Source organism: Acanthochromis polyacanthus, chromosome 20, assembly GCF_021347895.1.
Source record: "Acanthochromis polyacanthus isolate Apoly-LR-REF ecotype Palm Island chromosome 20, KAUST_Apoly_ChrSc, whole genome shotgun sequence".
NCBI lineage: Eukaryota > Metazoa > Chordata > Actinopteri > Pomacentridae > Acanthochromis > Acanthochromis polyacanthus.
In genome coordinates, this window is record NC_067132.1 from 8,801,899 (window position 1) to 8,826,996 (window position 25,098).

Sequence of the window (25,098 nt, forward strand, 5' to 3'; positions counted from 1 at the left end):
GCACCCATAGGGTATCATGGCACAGGGGAAGGTGATGCTGAGTTCAGGAGGTTTGATTTGCCCCTCTTGCTCCAGCTGCCTCTCAGTGCTTCCAAGGCATTCGTCAGGCCTCCAGGAGAGTCTGATATACCCCTGGAGAACTGGGAGAATGAAAGCAGACTGTAGATTGAAATGAGGTGGAGGTGGAAGGGCGGTGTGTATCAATTCCTGAGGAAAAAATAGGGTCAGCCAGAACTTGAAAATCAAAAAATAAAAACATGAATATGTGAGGTGTTGTTGATTTTTCCCACAGTTGGTGGCTGAAGCCATAGTTTTTTATTAGGTACTTTTTCTGTCTCATGCTTACTGTATGCAATTAGCAATTGCCAGAGTGCCTTCACAAATGTGAAGTGGGACACTTTTATTTCTGAAAAAAATATTTTTTCTTCCCCCATTTTGCCTCTATTTTTTGCCGTACTCTTTGATTTCCGTATTTATCTGGTGTTATGTCCTTACAAAGACAAAGCTGAATGTCTCAGTGGACCTATGCAGCAAAAGGTGCGATAGGTTACTGTAAGCTGAAGCGGATGCAGAGGAGTTGACACATACATGTCACATATCTCGATGCATCATACAGAGTTATGCCAGTGAAGTACAGTATTGCTGTTTTGATTTTTCATCCTGGAAAGCCCGGCGCAATAGCTTGAATTTTTCATTTGCAATGGATTTTGTTGTAAGAATCATTTTCTTTACTCATTAAGACACTTACACCCCGCTTCCTTTCAACTCTGACCCCGTTCACTCACCCGCTGTCCTTCACTCGCCTCTCAGTCAGTTTGTCGGTCTTGACTCTGCTCTGGTCTTCCACTTACCCTCAAGTCTGTCTCGCTCGTGCTACCACTGGAGTGCTTTGGCCTTTCTTCATTTTTCTTATCAGACGGAGCTCATTTGGCTACCGTACCAGTGCTGAGTTCAGACAGGGGCTGGCCAGATTATGAAGGGAGACTCCCCCTCCCTTCATAAATCCCCAGCTCTCTTGTTACTGGCTTGGCTCGACTATGTGGGCCCATCACGTTGGAGGGCAGTGGGTCAGATTAGATTCCTGAAGTATAAAGACTTAACTACGACTACAACTTCAAATAACTGCTACTAGAGAGTTAGTGAGGTGTAAAAAGAAAATGAGCATGGGCAAATGTGTCCACTGATACCCCTGTTTGTTTCTCTCCTGATGTAAAAACATAAAGACTGGTAGTTTGAACAAAGATAAAATTGTCTGTGCTTCCCAGAAATTTAGGTTCATGACCCCATTCGTTCATATTTGCATGCTAAATGTGCTGCCCTATAATCACCGCCACCACTTGCAATAAAAGTCGTAAACGTGGTCTGTCTAAATGGCATCAGGGTTTCAACATTTGATTTAAGCCATATGTGTCAAAACACGATTCATATCTACGCACCATATGTGAGCAGATTCCATAGATAGCCGTAGATGTGCAGTGTAGTTTGTGCAGACAGCTCATTGTCGTTACAGAGTCCAAGGTTGCTTCTCTGCTGTTTAGTTAGCCTTTACACTGCCACCAGGCACCCCAAGGGACACAATAAAAACATCCATCACGCCACTGGCCATCAGCCAGCTCAACAAAATGAGTCAGAAAGAAAAAATAGAGAGAAAGTTAATCACCACGTCTGCATACTCCTGTGAGATTTCCTGCATACTCCAATCTCACCATGTTGTCTGTCACAGTCCGTCTCTTTCCCTGTAGCGCTCTATTCTTTCAGACACTCTCACAAAAATGCCTCTCTGTCCGTCTGGGGGCCATTGCAGCACAGACAGCTGCTTTAAGTCACACTGCAGGGGTTATATGTGACCCTGACACCGGGTCTGACAATGCCTTCCCCTCTTGCTGACCTGCTCCACTGATTTCTCTCCTACTGAAACGTCTCGAGTTTCTTTAATTAGCCCAATTATTCTATTAGGTTTGTAGCTCTCGGCAGACCCTACCACTGTCTTATCCTGATGTCGTTCCCTGTTTCCATCTCTACACACACCTCAAAGGCCTTGAGGAAACCATTATCTAAGAGGGAAACCATTAGGTATGAATAGGTTGTGAAAACAACCAAGATGACATCCTAATGGCATCACCAAAGTGGCACAAACCAGAGGCTCTTTTGGTCTTTGAGGAGCATTTTTTTTTTAATCGCTGTTGATAGTAGTAGGTAGAACTACTCTGGACCTGTCTAAGGAAGGCAAACAGAACAATGACAGACTCGAGCACCGTGACGCATCTCGAGCTGTTGTTGCACTTTAGTCACCGACCCTGGCGATGGACAGTTGAAATAAAGCACACCAGCTGAATGGGGTGAGGAAGGCTCCAACCCTGTTCTTTTTTTTGCAACAGAAATGAAAACAAACTTTGAGGATGATGGAAATAACAGCTAGGTAAGGGTGGGAGGATGAGTTGCAGCCACGACAAACTATGTGTCGACTAGACGACACATCTGTCTGGTTCGGGTCGTCAGGCCAAAGCAAAGATGACGCCACACTTTAGGTTGCAGTTTGCGGTCTTATTCTAACCTAAATTCCAGTCAGGCTGGTGCCGAGAGGGTGTTTGTGGGAGGTGCCATGACAGGTCGGCATCCATTAAGGCTATTGTTTTATTGTAAAGGGATAAAAGCTATTTGGATTTACTGGTAAATGCATCACCGCTGAACACTGTCATTTCGAATGAGAATGTTGAAACACTATACTCCTCTCCATGTGTCATTTTGGCTAAGGACCAAGCTCATAAAAGAGGACAGAGAAGGCTTGAGTGTGTGCTTGTGAGTGTATTTTGAGTTTTCTACCTTGGAACTTCTGCCTTCTCTCCCAAAATCATCTGGACCAGCACAAATGATCAGTACCTTCTGTCACCATGACTGGCAGTGATTCTCCAACAAGCACATCTAGCTACCCTTTCCAGTTGGTCCGTATGCCATCCATCCATCCATCCATCCATCCATCCATCCATCCATCCATCCATCCATCCATCCATCCATCCATCCATCCATCCATCCATCCATCCATCCATCCATCCATCCATCCATCCATCCATCCATCCATCCATCCATCCATTAACTATATATCTCTTAATCTTTATTAGGGTTGGTGGCCCAGCTGCCTTAGGGTGAAGGCAGGGGATACCCGGAGAGTTCGCCAGTCTATCACAGTGCACTAGAAAAAATGTCCCTCTCAAAACAAGAAAAAATAACTTATTTCAAGAAATTTTTACCTTGAACTAAGTGAAAAATTCTGCCAATAGAACAAGTGAAAAATGCCTTGGTGAGATTTCTTAAAATAAGATATGATATTTAGAATATTGAGATCTTAAAATTAGCTGGGAAGACTTATTTGAAGCTATATTTTACCAGGATTGTCAAGCTTAGGTGTCTTAACTGTCCTGTTGTCCTCATTTACAGCACCAAAAAATGTTGTTTCCTTGTCTGACAAAAATCCAAAAATTCAGCAAAAAAATCCCCAAATTTATAAAAAATTTGCAAAATCTTCAGGAAGAAAATTCCTTAAGTTTCCCTTCGAAGTTTTATTTTTTTTTTTAAAATCTCAAATTTGGGAAAATATATAACAGTAAACGTTCTATTTGCTTTAAGAACATTCAGGAAAAAAATCGACCAAAATCCAGCGAAATTCACTGGAGTTTGGTTGATTTATTTTTCTGAATGTTCTTAAAGAAACCTTTTTTTTTTTTTTGCCAAAAAATGTTCCAAAATTTCCCTAAAAAACTTGGAAGTTTTCCTTGTGAAAATATATTTTTTTTCCACATTTTTAAACTTTAAAGCAGATCAATTTGACCCACAGGATGACACGAGGGTTAAACTTATTTAGAGTTTTCTTGTAAAATTCAACTCAAAACAAGACAATTTCAAGATTGTTGGACTTAACAAGATATTTAAGATGTATTAAAATAAGTCCCTCCATCTTGCTGAAATGTCACTTATTAAGTGAATTTATCTTAAATCAAGTGGGATGAGACATTTTGACTAAAAATAAGACAAATAGACTTGGTAAGATTTTGAGTTTTTGCAGTGTGCCACATATAGAGACACAAAACCAGGCACACTCACTTACACACCTACAGACAATTTAGAATGAAATTAACCTCAGCATGTTTTTGTGAATTGACTGTCCTATCCAAATATCCGCGGTGTCCCTCATGGCCAATATGCCATTGCTTGTGAACTTTTCATTCTAATATTACTTACGATGCTGATATCATAACATTGTTGTTCTGTTCTTTCTTTGAAGGAAACTCAATTTCCTCTGTAACACTTATTCCATAATGGTGTGAACATTTCATCTAATCCATACAGCCATCAGAGGTCTTGACGTACTTTGCTCATCAGCTTAGTCTCCTTTCACTGATTTGTCCCATATAGTGTTATGTCCTACCACCATAACCTGTTTTACATCAAGGCCTAAGGATGCAATGCAAATACCAGTACCATCAGTATATTGGTCCAAAGAGATCTGCCTTTATGTTCCAGAAAATTTGTAAAACGAACCAACTGCTATTCAGTGGACCATGCCATAGATTTGTGCGTAAAAATAATTTAAAGACTCCTTAATATGCTTTTGTTTATTCTTGTTGTTTTTTTGTGTGTGTAATAGGTATGTAAACTTAAAAATCTCAACGTCCATGCTCACATAAAACGCTGCTTCTCACCTGCCTGACATGCCTCATTCAAAGTGAAGGGTTTTCTTCTGTTACTTATTTACATCACCGTATGACACACTCACATCATGTGTGCTTGGCTATTTTAGGACTCCCTCAAACGCATGATGAGAAGCTTCCTCACAATCCGCCTTCATACATCCATATATATAAAGATCTCGGTATACGGTGTGACTAATCACAAGAAACTGGGATTCCAGAGGAGGGGCCTTAAAGAGACAGCGGCTAAACTAAAGTGTTTCAAAGAGTGGTTGAGAAGAGGTGCTTCAGCAATGTACAGTCTGAGAAAAATGTGTTTTTGAACATTAATGCATATAAACACATTCTAGGAGCCCCCAAAAATCACAATTAAAACCTGTATATATCCATAGTGTGGCCTCTTTAATACACACCAGAAAAGCGTCCGCATCAGTAAATATGATACATTAGATTGGTTCTGTTTGTCATTTACAAGATGTTCAGTATCTGTTTACCCCAGACGAAAGCACATCGACTTTCTCTGGAGAAGTAATCATAAATCAACCATTTTGGTAACAATGAGCATCCTGTGTGCCCTTTAAAGCTCTTGAATTCCAACAACATACTTTTTACTGTCTTTTTGGGCAACTGATATTTGACATTCGAACAGTTATTTAGAGAGGTAGAAATGCAGCTCAGTGCATCTCATTTTAAATTCCTCTCTTTTATTCCTTTCCAGGGAGCAACAATAAGACGTGATGAACACACAGGAGCCATCCTCGTGGCAAGAATCATGAGAGGAGGGGCAGCTGATAGAAGTGGTCAGTTCCAACTCAGTTTCTCTTTCATAGATGTGCACGTGTTTCTGTCTGCCAAAACATTGGTACGTGGAATCACATTGGAAAGTTAAACACAGTACAACTAGATTATGTCCAATATACAGCAAAGAACTCATGGATTTAAGAATTCTCTGTAAACCTGAGTGCAACAGTTCTCTGCCATAATTTGTTTAAATCCACTTTGCAAAAATGAACATGAATGATAAGTATACTGACAAGCGCTGCTATTTGTCCACATGTTTTGCGTTTGATTTTGTATTCATTGTGTCCAGTCTGTTTTTCAGCTTTGCCACAGTCAAGCCAAAGGCAAATTTCCACATGTGTCGACAATAACGTTTTGATTCTTTTCCAATCTCAAATGCCACCATGACGATAAACATTAATCTGGTGGGCTGTATACATCCTCAGGCTTTGTACATGCTGGATTTTTACACAGTAGCTCATTTATATAAGGACATTAAAGTAACAGAATATCAGAATGATTGTAGATATCTGAGCTTTGTGTTTTTGTGTGGTAGGGCTGATTCATGTTGGGGATGAACTGAAGGAGGTCAATGGAATCCCTGTGGATGACAAGAAACCAGAGGAAATCATTCGTATTCTGGTAAGCCTCATCTTTTTCGTATTTGTGAGCCTGGATTTTGCCTCCTGTGTGTGCTGTCCAAAGGTTTCTCCCGTGTTTCAGCTCCACTCCCTTGGCGAAAATACCATTCCTTGTTTGTGATGGCAAAAACCTCCCCTAACTCATCCAGGACCTGGGCGTCCCGTCACTGTGCTGAAAACCAAACACTAGCCTTTCTCTACAAGTCTTTCCTGGCCTTTAGACCACATGCATTGAGCCACACGGTCTCCCTGGATGAGGTTGATGCTGTGTAGTTCCTCCAAGTAGCCTTTGCCGCAGGCCTCAAATGAGCTCCGTCATGGGCTTTGACTCTGCCAGGGGGGCTGACTGGAGAGGATAGACAGAATCTCTTAAACTCTGGAAGCCTTCTTAGACAAAAAAAGCCTCCAGAGCAGATGATAGCTCTCGACACTCCTCCTTTTACACCCACCCAAACACACACACACACACACACACACACACACACACACACACACAGTACTTCTGCCAAGCAGAGTCATCCAATCCTAATAGCCCTTCCATTGTTGAAAAATCAAACAGTGCCTCGCATTATAAGACTTTTACTGGATTAGGTGCTTTGTAAAATATTTGAAAGCCTAGATGACTGCTGTTTCCTCCACTTCCATTTAACCTACTCTATCTATCTTGTCTTCCTCCCCTATCTAGGCCCAGTCACAAGGAGCCATTACTTTTAAAGTTGTCCCTGGTGTCAAGGAAGACGCGCCAGCCAAGGAGCCAAAGGTAGGTCCTGTCCTGGCTTTATCATTATGTTGATTAGGTTACATTTGTCAAATTTTAAAACACAGTTTTCCCTTCTTCAGCATGATCTTTTTTTTTTTTGTTGGATGTAGAACATTGTTTTTCAGCCACCTGAGGGAAGTGATGTATGTGCAAGGAAAGACAAGCTGTAGAATAGTGATGAAAGAAAAAAGTGAAATGTTTCCGCACTGGAGTTTAAACCTCTTAGAAATGCAGTCCCTACAGTAGGAACTCAATGCAACAGAAGTCAGTACACCTTTTATTACATTCAAATCTTATTTTTATTTCATTACTTTGCATCACCACCTTTGCTTTTAATGACGGATTTAGTCCTCCTTAGCATAGAGGTTACTAAATCTCCAGAATCTCCTTTTATCTTGTATTTGTGTTGCTCTTCACTTTTCCTTAAAATACCCCAAAGGTGGTGTGTTGGATTCAAGACAGGAAACATATTTGGCCAGGTCTAAATTTTTGCTTTTTCTTCGTGATTTTAGCAGCGTGCTTTGGATTGTTATCATGCTGGAAATTTCTTCTTCTGACAAGCTTCAAAAGACAAGGAATAATTTTGTCTTGGTATATCCACAAACATTCATGATCCCATCATTTATTCCCAACATTCATGTCATCGCATTAACATCTTTTGCATTAATACAGCCCCATATAATCACACTCCCACCTGCTTCACTGTTGGAATGACACATTCACTATGGAAATCCTGGGCATGGTCGTGCCAACAGACTAGATGAGCCGAACAAATTTATCTTGTTCCTATTAGGGCTGGCCTGAATAGTGGTTTCTGGTCTCCGTATATTCGTCCTATTAAAAATGAAACGTCCGACGGGGGGAGGGGGAATATTCGGATACCAAAATTAATATCCGGATACCGCCGTAGCGAACGGATATTCGGGATATTCAGGTCCAGCCCAAGTTCCTATATTACCAAAGAATGTGTTTCAAATAGTCATAGATTTCTTGTCACATTGCCTAGTAATGTTTTGTTGCAGTTTTGTGGCAAAGATCAAACAACTCAAAATCAAAAGCTTTTTTCTTTTCTTTTTTTCAATGCAAATTTCTTCACACTGCCTAAACTGTCACAGAAATTCCAGTTTCCTTTAATAACCAATGTGCCAAGTCTGAAGCACTTGCACATCTGTTTTTCAGACTAGATTGTGAAAGTACTTCACTGTCGATGGAGTCATTTTTGGAGGATGACCACTGTGGCTCTGATTAGTGGTACTATGGCTCATTCTACAACTTTTGATTACTGCTACAACTATGTTTCCACAGGTTTTTAGTTGATCAAAGGCCTTCTTGAATTCTTGTCCATCTGAAGTCACACGATGAGATTATTCATATTCCTCTGTCAACTCTTTTCTGTGTAGAGCCATGACACAGACATCAAGATAGATACAGTCCATAGATCCAACACCGAGAAGGTCCTGGTGTTTCTAGACCATTTTAAAACCGTAGGCATACAGTTAGGCCAAGTGAAATTCACAGGTGTTGGCAATTTTGTCTTAATGATCACAAATTTTATGACTTATGTGTCAAGGATTGCGGGTATTGTCAGTATTGTTACAATGAATTTCTACTTCGGAGCCTATGTTTTCAGATACATTTGAAAGTATTTGTTTTAGAATATTCATGAGAGGAAATATTCTCCCAGCCATTTAGAAAGAATGCAATTATTAAGAGGTGATACAATCTTGAATCATGAAATGTAACAATTTTTACACAATGAGATTATTCGTATTCCTCCATCAGCTCTACAATTTTGAATCATATGAAATTTAACTGATTTTACACAGAGTTGTACATAATAGGGTTCTGAAAACCTGCTAAGAATACATGTCTGTTGGTACCAAAAAAGTGTTGCGCCAACGTTTTGGACAACATTATCTTCAACAGTGTAGACAGTAGTTTGTAGCCATTCAGTTTCAGGATAGTTTAACTGTCATTCTAAACAGCATGCCACCATTATCGCCCACTGGGGTGTTGATACATCATTTCTCACATCCTCATCTATCAGTAACAGACAGATGCTGGATCCACTCTCTGGTTAAATCTCTGGGGTCGAAGGCTATTGGCCATTACTCAAAGCGTAGCCCACCCTGTATGTGAAACAGAGGGGTAGAGGACAGGGTGGGTCACTTACATCCTTTATCATCTTGTAATGTTTGAATCCGTCTGGCTGTTTAAGGAATCCATCTGAATAATAGTCCACTGGTGCCAAATACTCAGCCACTCCTTCATGAAAATAGCCTGCTCACTTACATCAGGTAGTGCAGATGTATCAAAGGGCAGCTAAGTGGCTGAACATGTACAGGCCAAAATAAAACAAGCCAGGAGAAGAAAATCAGGACATCTTGAAAGTGTAGATGTATGAATATACGCTGCTGGAGAGTTTAGCAGCCAAAGCGGCTGTTATGACCCAAACAAAACATCTCTGCCGATGCATAATTTCACTACATGGCACAAAGCACTCTTTAAATCAATAGGACATCGAAAAATGTAATCTCTCCTCCCTCTCCCACATTTTTTCTCTCACACATATACACACTTTCCTTCCCCCTCTTTTCTCTTTCCACATGTGCTGAGGTGTCTTAGGAGTGATAACTCATCATGACAGAACTTAATTTGGACAGAAGACGCAGCAAGGTGCTTTAGGTTGCAGCTTGCTTCTCACAACGGGAAAAGACGTAGAAACTTTTCCACTAAGAAATCCAACCTTCTGCGTGTTGATGAGGTGGTGTACAACCCTCACTGCCAGAGTAAATCAGACCCCAAAGAAGAGAAACAACTTTTGTCTGTATTGGTTTATTCCGTAGTGTGGATAGATCACTGATATGAGCTTGTATTTAGAAATAGAGAAAGTCAGGGGGTGGAACAGAGTACTTCCAGTTGGATTCTCCAGCTGGAGAGGTTAATTGTCACCCCACACGTTGCATGGTGACAGGGTTCAGTCTATTCTAAGTGTTGATGGAAAGCCATGGAGAGATTCACTTGGCCAGCAGTGACAGGTTTTAGCTTCTGATTGCTGTGACCTTTGTAGAATAATCACCCCGAGCTTTAGTGAGCCACCCTCTGTTTGCCATGATGACAATGATTTCACACTGCTTGTAGTGGATGGAAAGGAAATTTACGGTGAACCGTTGCTTTTTCCTGTTGTGTCCTCAATCCAGCTCTTTGTTTTCTTCTGTTCCTTCCACCGCTGCATGTCCAGGTGTTTGTGAAGGCACTCTTTGACTACGACCCTAAAGACGACAAAGCTATCCCATGTAAAGAGGCGGGATTGGCCTTCAAGAAAGGCTCCATCCTTCAGATCATGAGCCAAGATGATGTAACCTGGTGGCAGGCCAAACATGAGGGTGACGCCAATCCCCGTGCCGGCCTAATACCGTCCAAACAGTTCCAGGAGCGGTAAGAAACAACCCCAACTAGGACTGCGTGTCCTGTCTCCCGGTGCCTCTTAACAAGGCTGGCCCAACTGTCTTTACTGCTGTCATAGTCACAGAAGTTTCACCCTCTTTTTCTTTCTCTTTCTCTCCCCCTTTTCTCCATTTTTTTTCTTGCTTCACATTGCCAAAATAGTCTGGATTTCCGCACAATGTCTGGCCTGAAATGAGTAATGACAGAAAATGATAGCGCTGGTACTGGTCCACATTGGACGGCAAGTGGATGGAAAATCGCACATCAGTGTGTGCTCTGTGTTGCACATCAAGTGCAACACAGAGCTCAGGAGGCTGGGGCAGTTTCTTGGCACCATCCAAGAGCACCCGAGGAGGATAAGAAAAAAACACACACACACACACACACACAAAGAAGGAGCGTCGAGCAAAAGAAGTGAGCGAACATTTCACATTCAGATTTACCCCTGCAGTTTCGTCAATAGCAAGGTGTTGTGTTTTTCTTTCAGCTCATTCATCTTCCTTCTTTTCTTTCACCAGTCTCAGCTGACAGACTGAAACTGGTGCACACTGTAGAGTGGGTTCTCTATAGCATAGCAGAGAGTGTTTATTATTCCCCAAGTAGTCATGAAAACTGATGGTTTTATTGTACCTTTTCTTACTTTTTCCTCTTTTTCTGTATCCATCTCTGTCTTTCTCCAGGAGATTTGCACTGCGACGACCCGTTGCAACCCTCCCATTCCAGCGGACCTCTAGCAGACGATCATGTAAGCATATATTGCAAACCAGAACATGACAGTATGCTTCAACAGGTGGGTGGGATGACGAGAAGGGATGCTGAAAATGAGGGATGCTGGTCAGAACAATTGTTGGAGTTTGCATCCAAAAAAAAAACCTAAATGACTGATCTGCACTCATCCTTTACTCTGAGGCCTTCCATATGGTTGAAGTGTTTCATGCTTGTCATCAAAGGAAGTGTTGTGTCTGGATTTACCTTCCTTCTTATTTTCCCGTCTGCTCCATGTTTCACTCTCTCAATCTCTTGCCAAACTCCCTTTCCTCTGTCCCCCTCTTCCTCCTCGTGTTGATGTGGTCGAAGTCACGCAGGAGCTTTAATGCGAAGAAGGAGAAAGTTTAGCTTCTGGAAAACCTCTCTGAGCCTTTACACCTTCCAGCCAAAACACCAGCTAGCTAGGCTACCCATCCAGCTATATCTCAGAGAGCCTAATGATGGATTCATGATCTGATACTAGACCAACAGAGCACATTAATGTACCGTATTATACAAGCCTGTGCAATAACCTTAACCCTAATTTTGAACAGTCAGTACAGCCAATTTAGGGAGAACGTTTCAACAGATATATTATAGGCTATAAGATCAGGAAATGGAGGGAATATAACTAAATTACCCCTATAAATCAAAGATTGTTGATTGCTTCATAATGAAGACAGAAGACACAAACCATGTTACATAGGAATTACAACAGAAAAACTTAAAGGATGGCCTACAAACCCTGGTTTTAGATTTAAGACTAGAGAAGAGCTTCATACCCACACCGGTACAGTGGAAAAGAGAGACACCACTACGGTAAAATGAGAGTGTAGAAATACCACAAGCTCCAAGCTTTTTACACTTTGAATCAGTCAGCCAGATCTCTTAATAGAGCGCAGTTCCAAACAGTAGGGGAACAGATGGTTGGTGAGAGTGAACTTTAGTGTCATATTAACAATGACCAAGACCACTTTCCAAGATTTAATCGAAGAGGATGGAAACAGATTTGTTTGAGCCTTTTGTGGTCAGTAATATCTGATCTTCACAGCATTTACCCTGTGGTTAATTTTTGGAGTGGCTGCTGCATCACTACACCTTGGGAATAAAAGTTGCTGTACCAGGCATGGAGGCAGCACACAACTAATGTATATGTGCTGCAGAGATCTGCCAAAGTAAAAAATAGACCAATCTTCTATTTAGATTTTGTAGATAAGTTCAAACAATCTATATTGTTTTAAATTTTATTTAATTTACCAGTATACAGAGAGTGACTGTTTGTTGTCAAACAGGGCTTCTTCTTGTGTGAAGTGTTTGAGGTGTTTAACGAGCAGCGAGATTCGTCGAGAAGCCGTAGCGAGATGTGACTCATTTGATCAACTTCAGGTAGACCTCCACTGAAAACTAAGGGCTCCTCCGTTGCATCAGCTTTATTCCTTACAAAGTCTACTGTAGTCTGTAGATGTCAACTTACCCATATTGTACAAGCTTGTTAGGAAACTGAGAGTTTCAAAGTGCTGTGCTGGGTCCGGAAACCGAAGACCAAATTTTCAAACAAAAGCTCGCTGTCTTGGCATAACCCTATGACGAACATGCACTGCAGGTATAGTCAGTAGAAAGATACATTCACTGTAAAAAAAATAATTCCTTAAAAAAACCTAATCTGGTAGTAAGGTTGCCAGAAATTATATGGTTTACTGTTGTATTCAAAAACTGTAAAATGGTAAAAATAAATAAATAATAAATAACAGCAAACGTCTGTGAAATAAGGATATTTTTGTCACTAGTACTGTAATTTTATGGCCACGTATATTATAAAAGTTTTGTTTGTCTTTTTCTGTGATCTTGCATTGTGTAATTTCTCATTTTAAATAAAAGAGGGAGCATGTAAAGAAATCGTTTTAAAGCCATACATTCTAAAGGAAAGACTTGCTATTTATAATATTAATAATACAATATTTAATAAGGATTTAGGGTTGATTTAGGGTCATTGGAATTAACATGTACTTTAACATGTAAATTTATATGTTTTTATAACTTTCTTTTCTAGTTATTGTCTGTAATTTACCAAAAATGTTGAGATCTGTAAAATTGCAGTAAATTATCTAAAAAAAATTACAGTTAAAGATGTTCCGTGACATGTGCACTTCGTGAAAGATCCACATGCCTTTTGCCTTCAGTGTAGCTATGGCGTTAACAACAAACTAATCAATTGAATTGAAATACAAAATATCTGGAAAAACAAACCTGTTATTGCTCTATCATCAAGAATGTTGAGTTATCATTTGATTAGTCACACAGAGCTATGAGCAGAATGGCACTGAGACTGCACTCAGTATCAATCTGCTGTGGTAGAAAAACACTCCGCCTAGTTTATATTTCTTTAAACTAATCACAGCTGAATTGAGTGGAGCTGAGTGAGGGTTGAAGCCACAGTGTTCCTGTACAATAGTGATGAGGGAATTGTTTTGGTGGAACAGTTGTACACAGAGAGACAAGAACAGGCATTAAAATTTCTATTTCAACAAAAATAAATTTGAATTTTTTAGTTGTTTCTTTAAGTGGAGGGAAGATGGAGGAAGATTTCATGAGGAGAGAAAAAAGCTGCATTAAATATGAAGCCAGTGGCCTCTTTATGCCCACAGTCTGCGTCACAAACTCACTTAACAGCAGCCGGAAAGAAATGTAAGCCTGAATTGTTGACAGTAGTATAGTTACAGCCTTTTCTTCGGAAGTCCTCCACCTCCACTTCACCCCGCTCTTTATGTCACATCTGTTTGCAGGACTTTTCACCTGATTGAAAAGCTCTGTAAGAGATTTCCTGACATGCAGTCTCATGATGACAAAGACATTAGTTATGATTTACAAACAGCTGCCAAACAACTATTTGGTTTGTGTATGAGGAGTTACAGTGCCCAACAGCAGACTATCCAGCTGGCACCATGACTACACATTACGGTATGACTGCTTGTGTCGGCCTGCTGCCATGTAGGACAAATCCATGCTGCCAATATCTGCGGGGGGTCTGGTTGAACCGGTGGACCAGTCGACCTCACACAGACTTTAGTCTTCTGGTTGTCTTCTGGCTTCAATCCCAAAGTGACATCTGCCATCTGTAATAGTGTTTATTGCAAATTATCCCACTTTGTACCTCTGTGTTATTGTATTTTATCATCTGCTGCAAGCTTATTTGCAAGCAACCCTTTCCTCTCCTCTGTTTTGTGATCCCTCCTTCACTACATCTTTAGCTCCCAGCCTCCTGTCTGTTGTACATAACTCCATATTCATAACCACCTAACCACATATTTAGGCCTAATGAAAGAACGTAGGTTCATTTTCCGCAATGTGTAGCTTGTCTCCTTCCTTTCATTCTGCCTTTTCCAAATATACAAACCCTCAGCAAAACACACTACGCATGTACTTGGCTTTATAAGCCTGTTCTGGTCTCACAATGACCCCATTGAACCAAAACCCAGTTCTTATTGGCCATATTTTTCACTGTAGATTACCACTTTTAGACGGACATGTCCATTTGACTACTTGTTTCCTACAACATGGCGGTGAGCCCTTAATGTAACGTGACTCTTTCAATATGTAGCTCTGAAATAACCAACAGAGCTACAGTGACCACCTCTAAACTTAGCATTAGGCTCTTTTACCTCCGATTCAAACTTACGGGTGAATTATAGATGTTGTCATTTCCTGGTTATGTTCAACCGCATACTGGCATACATGGTGCTGCATGGCCAAAAATAGCCTGCTAAAAAGTTTCAGACAGACAGTGCTGTACTGTTCCCTTACTATTTCATTTTAATGGCCCAGTTCCTCTTATGAGTTATGGGATTTGTAACCCCCTTCCCTCTATGCACAGAGGGCAGGTGTAAAATGTAGTCCGCTGCACTCCCTAGCAAAGGAACATAAGTCTCGCTTTGAGCTGAAGCAATACTTTCTTTCTAATGTCATACATACTGTAAGGATTAGTTGTATGTGCAGCAGCAGTAGTAGGAAGTCCCTTGAAATGTCCCTCGGAGGCATTGATGAAAAGCTGGGGAATGATAACAGAACTCTCTCTGTTTCTGCAGAGGTGCACATACTCACTCATTTCCTGATTTTCAAAATTAAAAAAAAAAAATTGGAGAAAAATGTTGGAGTAGCAAGAACCAAGTTGAGTGAATAAAAATGAAGAGTGTAGAAAAAAGTACAAACTCAAAAGAGGATGTGCTGAAAAGTAGGAAAGCATTATGGATGGACTGAGGAGCAATAGATGGAGAAAGAAGCCGTCGAGGGGTCACATTCGGTAGCAGATGTGGCCCTGTGGAGCAGTGGTGGCTGGGTCAAGAGAGATGGAGGGAGACAAAGCTTGGCTCAGGGCCCCGTGTAGGGCCGGCCAGACTGGGCCCTGGGGCCATTAACTACAACCTAATTGAAGGATACCATGGAGACCCCGCTGTTACTGAGCGGAGGACAGAGGTGGTGATTGAAGAGGGGGTAGTTTTCTCTCTCTCTTTCCAGCCCAGGAGCTCCATCGGCTGGAACAATATTGGTCTTGGCGAGGGGCTGCAGTGAGCGTTGCTTAACCTTGTCCATTTACACCTAATGTTTGCAAGATATAAATAATCCCTTTCCTCACCGTTGCTTTCACTACGTTTATGGATGCATTCTTTGGTTATAAAATTGATGTTTAACGTGACATCAGTTGCACCGTTTAAACCAATTACTTATCGACTGCGTGTTAGATCACCTCATTTACTTTCACACTCATCTTGGCTTACCTGCCTCCTCCCTTTTAACCCCCCAGCTCACTTCCATCAATACCTGGCTGTCCTCCAGCCTCCCCATCTGCTCTCTCTGAACATTATGACAGCTTTCTGGGCTTTCTTACAGCATGACTGTTGCACTGTCTGACATGCAAACCTCTTCGCTGTCTGATTGTTTAGTTTGGTTTGCAGTCTGCCAAACACGTGGACACACTTATAGCTCACCTTGGGGTCTCTCTGTGTCTCTCTTCATATATTACAGCGTTATTCCTCTTTCTTTTGCTGCCTCTCTCTCCAATAAGCAATTGACTCATTTTGAAATGATGCCCAAGATTGGTCTTAAGTGGCCCTGAACCTCACCCTATGTACACTTTATCCGTCCATTTCATTTTTCAACTTAAATGCCTAGAGATACAAGGGCATATATGGAAGTGCAATATGTACAGGAGAAGAGTTCCTCTTTTTTTGAAAAGGTTATCACCAGATAACCTTGTTGAAACCACGCTTCAGGGTGTATAAATCAAGCTGTTTTTTTTCCATTCACATTACAACACCCAGCATATTGGTTCATTGTCAGTATCCAAATGCCAAGTTACTCATAACATTCTGTAATATATAAAGTCAGCTTTATAATGCAGACCAGCTCTGGTCTGTCTTTCATTCACTTCCTTACCCTGACTTGGAATAATCAGCTCTATATTTGAAGGCTAAGGGATGCATGACGAAGATCTCATTTTGTGTCATCTGGAAAATTCCACTGGTCTCGTGTTGGTTGTTTAAAAGAGAGAGAGAGATGTTGCAAGCTGAAGAGAAAGTGAAAGCATCCAGTTTGGCTGGTTGTATGAATGACATCAGCTCATAACTCGGGGCCATTTACAGGAAGCTGACTGGGGGTCATTCCTTTGTGTCTTCCTTCTTAGTAGATAGCGGGACAATTTTCTCACAGCTATGCAGGAGTGACCCACTGATGGATGGTTGACTGTGCCAGGTATAAAGCATACAGCTCTAAAGCCAAAAATCATCCAAAGAGTAAAGACCTACAAGTTAATGTGAATCTAATGGGTAGGATAACTTAGCTGGATGGGTTTAACGGTGGCCTGCTGATCAACAATAACCCAGGATCACACTAGACTCCAACTGCAAAGTCCAACTACTTAGCTTCACTGGCAAATTTATTTGAAATGGAAAATGAAGATGGACAGTAACATTATTACTCAAATTATCCGATGTAAACATCCATGACAGCTTACAGACTGACTTCTTAGTCAGCTTGGACCCATCTTACTTACTGCAGTTTTGCCCACATAGATTTCCTTTGCAATGATGGAATAATACCATCATTTTAAGTTTAGTCTCTCTTGGTTTTACTTTCAAATAAATTGGTTTATAGAATCTTGCTAAACTTTTGTTTACAGCTTGTCTGATTGTCAGGCCCTTTAGGCTCACTTGCGATGCCGTCATGTCATCAAACCTCATTTCTCCTTTAACAAACTCTACATCCACTTACCTTTGACTTTTCCCTTCAGTCCAACACTACCCTTGTCTCATCCCTTCTGTCATCCTCTGTGGTGAATCTTTTGTATGGGAGCAACATGATATATACCCCTAAGCACGCATCCCTTTCCGAGGGAGGGCAGTTGGGCATGCAACATCCGAGGCTGGTTAGCTGGCTGGTGGTAGACTGCTTGACTGCACAGGGAGAATGTCTGCAAAAGTCGGCAGCCGCAATCTGGACGGCCAAGGCTCCCTGTGCTCAGTAAATCATAGGCTTGGCTGCCACCATCACTACAGGCCTGGCCATCCACATATTTTCACATCATATCATGACTTCAGCTCTTCTCTCTGCTTTCACCATGTTCCTTTAGGCAGCTGGATGAAATGCCCACTCATAAAAGGCAGAAGACAAGGTTTTGTTTCCACCATTTAAGTATTCTCAGATAGACCATGCCCTGCCGATTTACATTCTGTAGTGTTATCACATGGTGTTTCATTAGACTAGGAATGTTGGTGTACAAGGCTACAAGGCCATTAGGCAATGCGAGCCATTCCTGTGGTAGATAGACACCAGATGAAAGCCTTCCAGAGTGCAATGAAGGCAGCACTCTGGAAGGATTTTAGATATCTTTATCATTCTCATATTGTCCTTGTTGTTTCTTCTTTCAAGTTTCCCTCCATCCTACCCCTTTGCTGTTACCTCTCATCTCACTCAAAATGTGGTTTAGGTACTGGTTCAACTTAAAATGTTACAGTGCAACAGGAAGAGGGCAATATCAGTAGGATAAGTGAGTAACGTGAAACAAGATGTCGGATAAAGGTAAACACATTTGGCTATGTATCTTACAACAGTCGCTGCTCTAGAGCTCAAAAAACTTTGCTCTTATTAGTCCTGACTGCTGTTTTGGCTTGTTATTAATTTCGATTGTAACACCAACCTGAATTGTGTTGCGCACAAGGAAATGAGCACTTTGTTGTAAGGTGAGTCTCATGCTGTGGTAGAAGGTGTTATGCGGGATTTGATTTAACCTTGTTTGGCCAAAATGGGAACACGTGAAGGAGAGGAAGCACCTATAAGTGCCTCCAAATGTTCACTGCATCCTAAAACAACACACACACAGATCCAGCTGAAGCTACCATTTTGAAACCATCATCTCAAAGCTGTTTGGATGGCAATCATGAACATATGGAGGAAAAGATGCTTTAAATGTGGATGAAATGTTTCACTGTACAATGCTCCTGTCTTGAAAAATGCTGGTTTAAAATGCTCTCTGTCATATTTTGTTACTAACTATAGAACATTGCATCAATGCAAGGCAGGCCTTTGGAGACTTGTGAATCTAAATATGTTTTTTCTGTAAAGTCACAGTGGATGCACCACAGATATGTACCACAGACTGTGTCTCACTAGGTAACAATGAATATAAATGTTTTCTGTCACAGTAGAAGCAGTAGTATTAGTTAGTAGAATGTGAATGCTCCTTGTACTCTAATGAAATTGTTTTGGGTTTTTTTCACAAATCTAAAGTCAAGGTCCACTTCCTCATGTTTTTCTTTTTTTTTTTTAAAGACGTCTCGGGATTGATAGATGTTATTTTCCTGAACCCATACATGTTATTAACAGCCAAGAAGGCCAAGCCAGTGTATATTTGTAGTCAAACCAAATATTGTGCTGTCAAAACTGAGAATAACACAAACTCCAAAACAAAGGCAAGCTTTTTAACATTTATCTTTTGGTGTCCATAAGATATTACTTAAAATTTGTAACTAATTAGGTAGAGATGTGACATTCCTCAAGATCACAATGTGGTGACTAACAGATGGACAGAGGCAACTGCATCAGAGCCAAAGAACAGAGCCAGAATGCATTCTCACACTAAATGATTTTATCTGGAATCTAATAAAAATTATGATGCCAGCAATAAGAAAAATTGTTAAAATAGGATGTGATAATAGGCCAGGTTGACAATTGGTCATCACATAATATGAATATAAATTTCCATTGAGGGTTAAAATCTCCCTCAGAATTTCTATGCTTTGTTAAATTATGACAACTGAGTGCATGTTCTCCTTTAATGAAGACCATGAGCACCTTCAAGAAAAACCAAGTAAGTGGACATTGATTTTGGATGGGTTTTTTTTCTGTTTTTTTTGTCAAATGTGTGGTATCATTTTACTTGTAGACACAGCAAAGATAGCCTTAGAGTAAATGGTGTCACTGTAAAGTGGTGGAGCTAAACATTTTTCACAAATATTTCAAAAATTTAATAGAATCATGAGCCTTTTCAATGTTGTGAGAGAAAAGACTCAACTTGTATCAAGATGTATTGGGGTTTGGTTGAATGCATCTTATGTAGACTTTCCTTTAGTCTTATAATGCTTTGTATAAGAAATGCAAATTTCAACTGTTCTGTCATTTGTTGTCTTTTGTTTTGCTTTTCTAAGATGATGTGGCTGTAGAGTTTGGTAGGTTTCCTCTTATTCTTTTACTTCGTCCCTCTGCTTATCTTTTTGTAATCTAACATTTTCTATAACTTTGACTGATTTCCATCCCTTGCTTCTTTGGCACTCACAGCTGAGGAGATCGAAGGTACTACTTGTCTGACATCTCCCATTGAATAGGACTTCACTGATATGTCTCTGGCTGATTGTGTAGCAATAGACAAACAGTGAAACCATTTGTGATTGGTTCCTTTTCATAATCTTTTTTTTGTGCAAGCAGAGGTCTACCTCTCACCTCTGCTCTAAATCCTAACTGTTTTTGTTTGGCTTGTCTTCTCATGTCAGTGCTAAATGCTCTGAAAGAGAAACATTAGATGTCATGGTAAATTTCTCCTTTCAAAAATTGTTGGCTCTTGCATTAATAAAGCCTCATCTTTCACCAGCCTTTTTGTCATTTTCATTAGATTGGACATCATTTGGAGAATCCCATCCCATTACAAGTCAAACTTACTCATAATACTACGTTGTTGACAGAGTCCAAAAAATCATCCAAAGCCATGGCCACAGATGTAGTGAAATGTAAAGCTAAATTGAGTTTATGTTAATTATTGTAGTTTGTCAGCAGTTTTTTTTAAATATCATGTATCTTATGAAGTAAGATGTATGATATTTTGCTTGCTTCTTGCCTCAAAGTTCTCATTGTCTGGATGCCATAGTTAATCTCTCATCTTCTGTACCTCTACACTCACTATCACAAAATACAATAAAAAACTAAATACTGTACCAACATGAACATAAAAACTAATCAGCCTGTTGTCTGTCTTCTTAATCTGTGCTTTTCTTATGTATTTCTATGGACTTTACCTTTCTTCTGTCTGCTTAGAGGAGTAGGTGCCTGTTGCTATCATGCCTGATTGTTCTTTTTAACGTGGTGATGTACCTCTTTTCTGGCTTCCTCTTTCTTTTTCTTCTCATCACCAGAAGACGCAGACTATAGTAGCGGATTTCACCTAGGTGAGAGTCTTGTTCTTGTCTTCTTCTTCTCCTTGTGTCCTTTTCTTTCCTGATGTGGTCCTTCATTGTGGCATTAACAGTGCAGACTATGGCCAGGTCTGTGTTAGATGTCCTCTCCATTAATCCTCTCCTGACCCCCAAATTCTCCCTTCATACGTCAACTTTTAGGCCATTTAGTGTCATGTACGCTTCATGGAACACTGAGAAATTGTTTCACAGAGATGCAGTGACTTGTTTTTGTATCCTTGATGTGCTTTTCTTAGTCTCACAGTATTTTTGGTATAACTGATTTAAGCTGGACTCTCATATAAAAACACAAAGAGTCGTTCTGTAGTGGTACAAAAGACTACGGTGTGCTATTTCTGCTCCCTTGCTGACAGCATTGGCAGATCATGTCATGGATTGTAGTATGTAGTAGTTATCCTGTTCTACCTCTGCTGTGGGTCTGAACACATCTCTGAGAATGGTTCTGGATGGATTTGGGTTAAAAGAACCGCTTGTTTTCTACTCTTTGTTTTGGAGGTCCGTCCGAGAGGCGGTCTTGTTGATGTGGTAACGGTCAGACTTAATGACAATTACCATGGCCCGCTTTGGTTCTGCATCCCTTTCCAGAGCGCTGCTTCCAATTCCCTGTCTTGTACAGAAAATGTTCACCATCATGTTTTTATTACCACTGTCATTTTCCCGACAAATCATAAGGTATCGTCCCTCTGGAGGACCACAGGCTGTTCTAGCTAGCTCACACACAAATCTGTCTGTCCATCTCTCGCTCCATTTGTCTTTATTTCTTTCTCTACATGTGCCACTTTGTCTATATTCAGATGTTGAGGTCAAGGGGTGAACAAGCCTCAGAACTCTCCTTGCTCACTTCACCATTTAGACTTCAGATTTCACAGGATATCCAGTGCACACACGAGTTTATAAATACGAAGTTTGAGCCATGTCTGCCAAGCTCAATCAGGGTCACTTCCCAAAGACGAACTATGCCAAACATTCGTCCAGTTTTTTCCACTCCTCTGTCCCCTTCAGGCTTGCCCTCACTGTCACCCTGCCTCCTCCATGAGGTCAATGACCTCAGCCTCTCCTCTTCCTCCTCGGTACCCAAACAACATCCAGCACTCTAGCGGGTTAGCAGCATTTCTTGACTCCAGCAGCCCAGAACGAGGTTTAACTGAAATGAGAGAACCTCAGGAGAAGGAGGAGAAAAAATTGTGAGTTATAATAACATCTTCTCGATGAGAGTACTTGCTGCATGGCTTTTCAGCCTGTTGGATGTGGTTGTATGATTTAAAGTTGGCCCGTCTCTAAAAGTTTGAAATCCTAGAACTTACAGATGCTTTTGCAATGCTACTGAGGTTGCATAGGGAAATAAAGGAGGCGGTGGGAGGTGGCAAGCAGTTGTTGTCCTTAGTTTTTGGTTTGTTTTCACTTCATGCCTCTCTTAGTGATGCAACGTCTGTAAGGGCCATTGCCAAAAGCGATCCTTGAGCACTACTTGGGGGTGAGCAGATTCCTGTGTTCAGATGCTGCTTGATTTTAGAGCCAGCAGACTACAGAATAAAGCCCGATTTAGAAGACAGAATACTGTGTTCCAGGATGCTTGCTCATCAGGCCTTTCTAGAAAGCATTGTTTTTAGACTCTCATTTTCCCCTGAAAACAAAGTACCAAGAGACACGTTTCTCCAGTAATCCATCAGTGCAATCAACTCCGTACCTGTAGGCATAGTAACATTGGTAACGTAATCCAGAAAAAAACAAAGTAACATACTGAACATCCAGAGGGAAAGACAGATGGATGGAAGGAGGGCAGGCAAGAAGCTCCAAATCAGTAAAAGCTGAACAAATGGGGGCTGGGATATCCATCAGCTGCTCACAATCCAATTATGGAAGTTATGGAACAAAATGGAGAAGTGTTATAAACTGAAAGAAAAATTTGCTCCATTTCCAAAATGAGACGAGTTCATCAGGGTGCAGGTTCAATTGTTGTCGAGAGGTAGGAGCCAGTATGTTGGGATTAGTGAGTTTTTCCACCAGTCTGTGTCCAAACACAGAGGAACCTTACTTTATAAGATTTCAATGATACGTAATCTAATGAATATCCAACATTTGGATACAATCAGACCAGGTATATGCGCTGGCTTGACAGCAGTGTTTTTATCAACCTTAACAACAAACCTTTCCTCTTGTTTAGAGTCAGAAAAAAGACATGGAGTTTCATTTCCCTGTAGTGATGTAGAGCATCTTCTCTGTCTGAACATCAGGCCGATGAGACAAACAGGAAAGCGGGCATTAAGTCTTAGTACTTTTGGCACTCATAGGCCCCGTTTGGCTTGTTTAGAGTGGCCTGAAGGACTCCAGAAGAAGCAGAAGTGCTGTGTGTGTTGAGTGTTTGGGTTTTTTTTTTTGCCAACACAGAAGGCATCAGGCATCATTTTGAGACGAGACATTCCTGAGCCCAAAGAGCTGTGGGATAAGACTGAAGGGGAAAAACAAATAGTGCTGATACAAATGGACCTCTTGCAGCCAAAGGTCTAGAGCACTATTCCACTGAATAAGCCTGTAACACTTGGGTTGAGTACCACTTTCCAAATGCTCGGTGCGAGGGCCACGGAAACTACTCCCAGAATTTGTTCTCCCCAGATAACAACTAATGAGTTCACCACTATGGACTGCTATACGTGCATACAGTATCTCAGATGTCATGCCAGCACACTTCTGTTTGCTTTTAGCCTTTATTGTTTTTATTACTAAAGGAATGAAGTACATCCATTGACTGAAACTTACTATGTCTAAAGATCCGTACACGTATTCCTCTGTATGTCTAGGCTGCTGCTGGAAACGGTTAGACACTCGATGTAATCAGATTTCCTAAGATCAGTCATGTGGGCTGCTTTATTGCAGTACCATGATTGACTTTACAGATGACTGTTGTTGTAGTTGTGTGAAAGGAGCATTTGAAGGACACATACTCATCTGCGTCCTCCTCCCTTCTCCTCAAAACCTTCTGGAATCATCTGGAGACATTTTGCACTAAATAATGGTTGCACACATTACATTGATCAGCAGTGACATGGCTTTATACAACGCACAATAGTGTCAGATCTCCGGAAAACTGCGCATGTTGCTTTAATCGTGTGGCATGCTTCCCTATTATGCAAGACAAGCAAATTGAATCAAGCAGTGCCGCTCTTCTGTCTACCTCAGGCTTTTGTATTTTTGTCATTATGGGCAGCAGCACTCGCCTTCCTTCTAGTCACTGTTGGGATAATAATGGCTGACAGTGTGGAAAGCGTCATCCTCCTCCCTAGCTACCTACCGTGCGCCCTCCTCATCCCTTCTAACCAAGCCAATAATGGCGACTCATAATAAGGCAGAGAGAGCTGGTAATGCTTCCCACATTTGGTGCCCACGAACCGGACTAAGTGTTACAGCGTTAAACCGCAGCGTGGGGAATTGAGCCGAGAGCGTAATACTCACTTAATCCTCAGCTGCCATGGCTGGTTAATTCCATAGATGTCGTCTCCATTAGTCCTGAGCAGAGAGGGCCCCTGCAGGGAGAGCCAGGATGGCACTGGAGCTGTCAGCACGGTCTCCTATAGTTAGACCACGGGCCCGAGACGGCGGCCCTCGCTACACTGGGGCTTCGCAGCAGGTGTTTTCACTATGAGCCTTTTCCTCTCCACTTCACCTCACTTTTTCTCTCTCCGCTCTGTGCATAAGATGAAGTTGGATTGGAGAAAAAATGGCAGTCATTTTTTTTCCCCTCTCAGTGTTGTCATCTTGCTGATCGCCTACGCGTGACGTCTGGAAGACCTGATGCTTGTATTGTTCTCAGGCTTCTCCTCTTTCAGACACCCATTGGCAAACGCATGACTTGAGACTTTTTGAGTCATCTGTTATTTTTTATGAACATTTGTCTTGCTGTGCTATACTTCACGTATTTTTTTCTTTGACAGTTGTAGCCGTTTCTTTTACAGGTGTGGGGTTGTAACAATTCACAGGATGTTGGTGTCCGAGTGGGCAGTTTGCAATCACAGTTTGCAGAGGCCTCGGGGTGCTTTCTTTACACACACGCTAAATTTCCTACGTGGCTGTAAGACATTATCATACTGGAAAATGGGCTTGCAGGACTGCCGGCGACTTCCAGGCAGCTATGTGTGGATGTGTGTGTGCGTAGCCACAGCTTTGTGTTTACACTGTGTTTAATATGCTCATCTTTTTTTCCTTGGATTTTTTATGTTTCTGTTTCACTGAAAGGACATTGACTCAAAGTGTCTGTGTGTTTGTGTCCAAGAGAGAAAGAGTGAGAAATGCACGTGTGTGTACATGCA

The 25,098-nt window shown here is 41.2% G+C and overlaps 1 protein-coding gene across 4 annotated transcripts in view; it reads left to right on the forward strand.

Annotated features, from left to right (window-relative positions):
• Positions 1–25,098, forward strand: part of mpp7a (MAGUK p55 scaffold protein 7a) — a 160,225-nt gene that overhangs the window by 105,457 nt on the left and 29,670 nt on the right. Inside the window, exons 7-14 of one of the 4 annotated variants that reach the window (XM_051940399.1) lie at positions 5,404–5,485; positions 6,022–6,107; positions 6,792–6,866; positions 10,108–10,304; positions 10,994–11,058; positions 19,757–19,777; positions 19,887–19,901; positions 20,735–20,767. In XM_051940399.1, coding sequence (XP_051796359.1) covers positions 5,404–5,485; positions 6,022–6,107; positions 6,792–6,866; positions 10,108–10,304; positions 10,994–11,058; positions 19,757–19,777; positions 19,887–19,901; positions 20,735–20,767 — 574 coding nt within the window. The remainder of the gene's footprint in view (positions 1–5,403; positions 5,486–6,021; positions 6,108–6,791; positions 6,867–10,107; positions 10,305–10,993; positions 11,059–19,756; positions 19,778–19,886; positions 19,902–20,734; positions 20,768–25,098) is intronic. The other 3 variants (XM_051940401.1, XM_051940400.1, XM_051940402.1) reach the window with 3 other exon arrangements.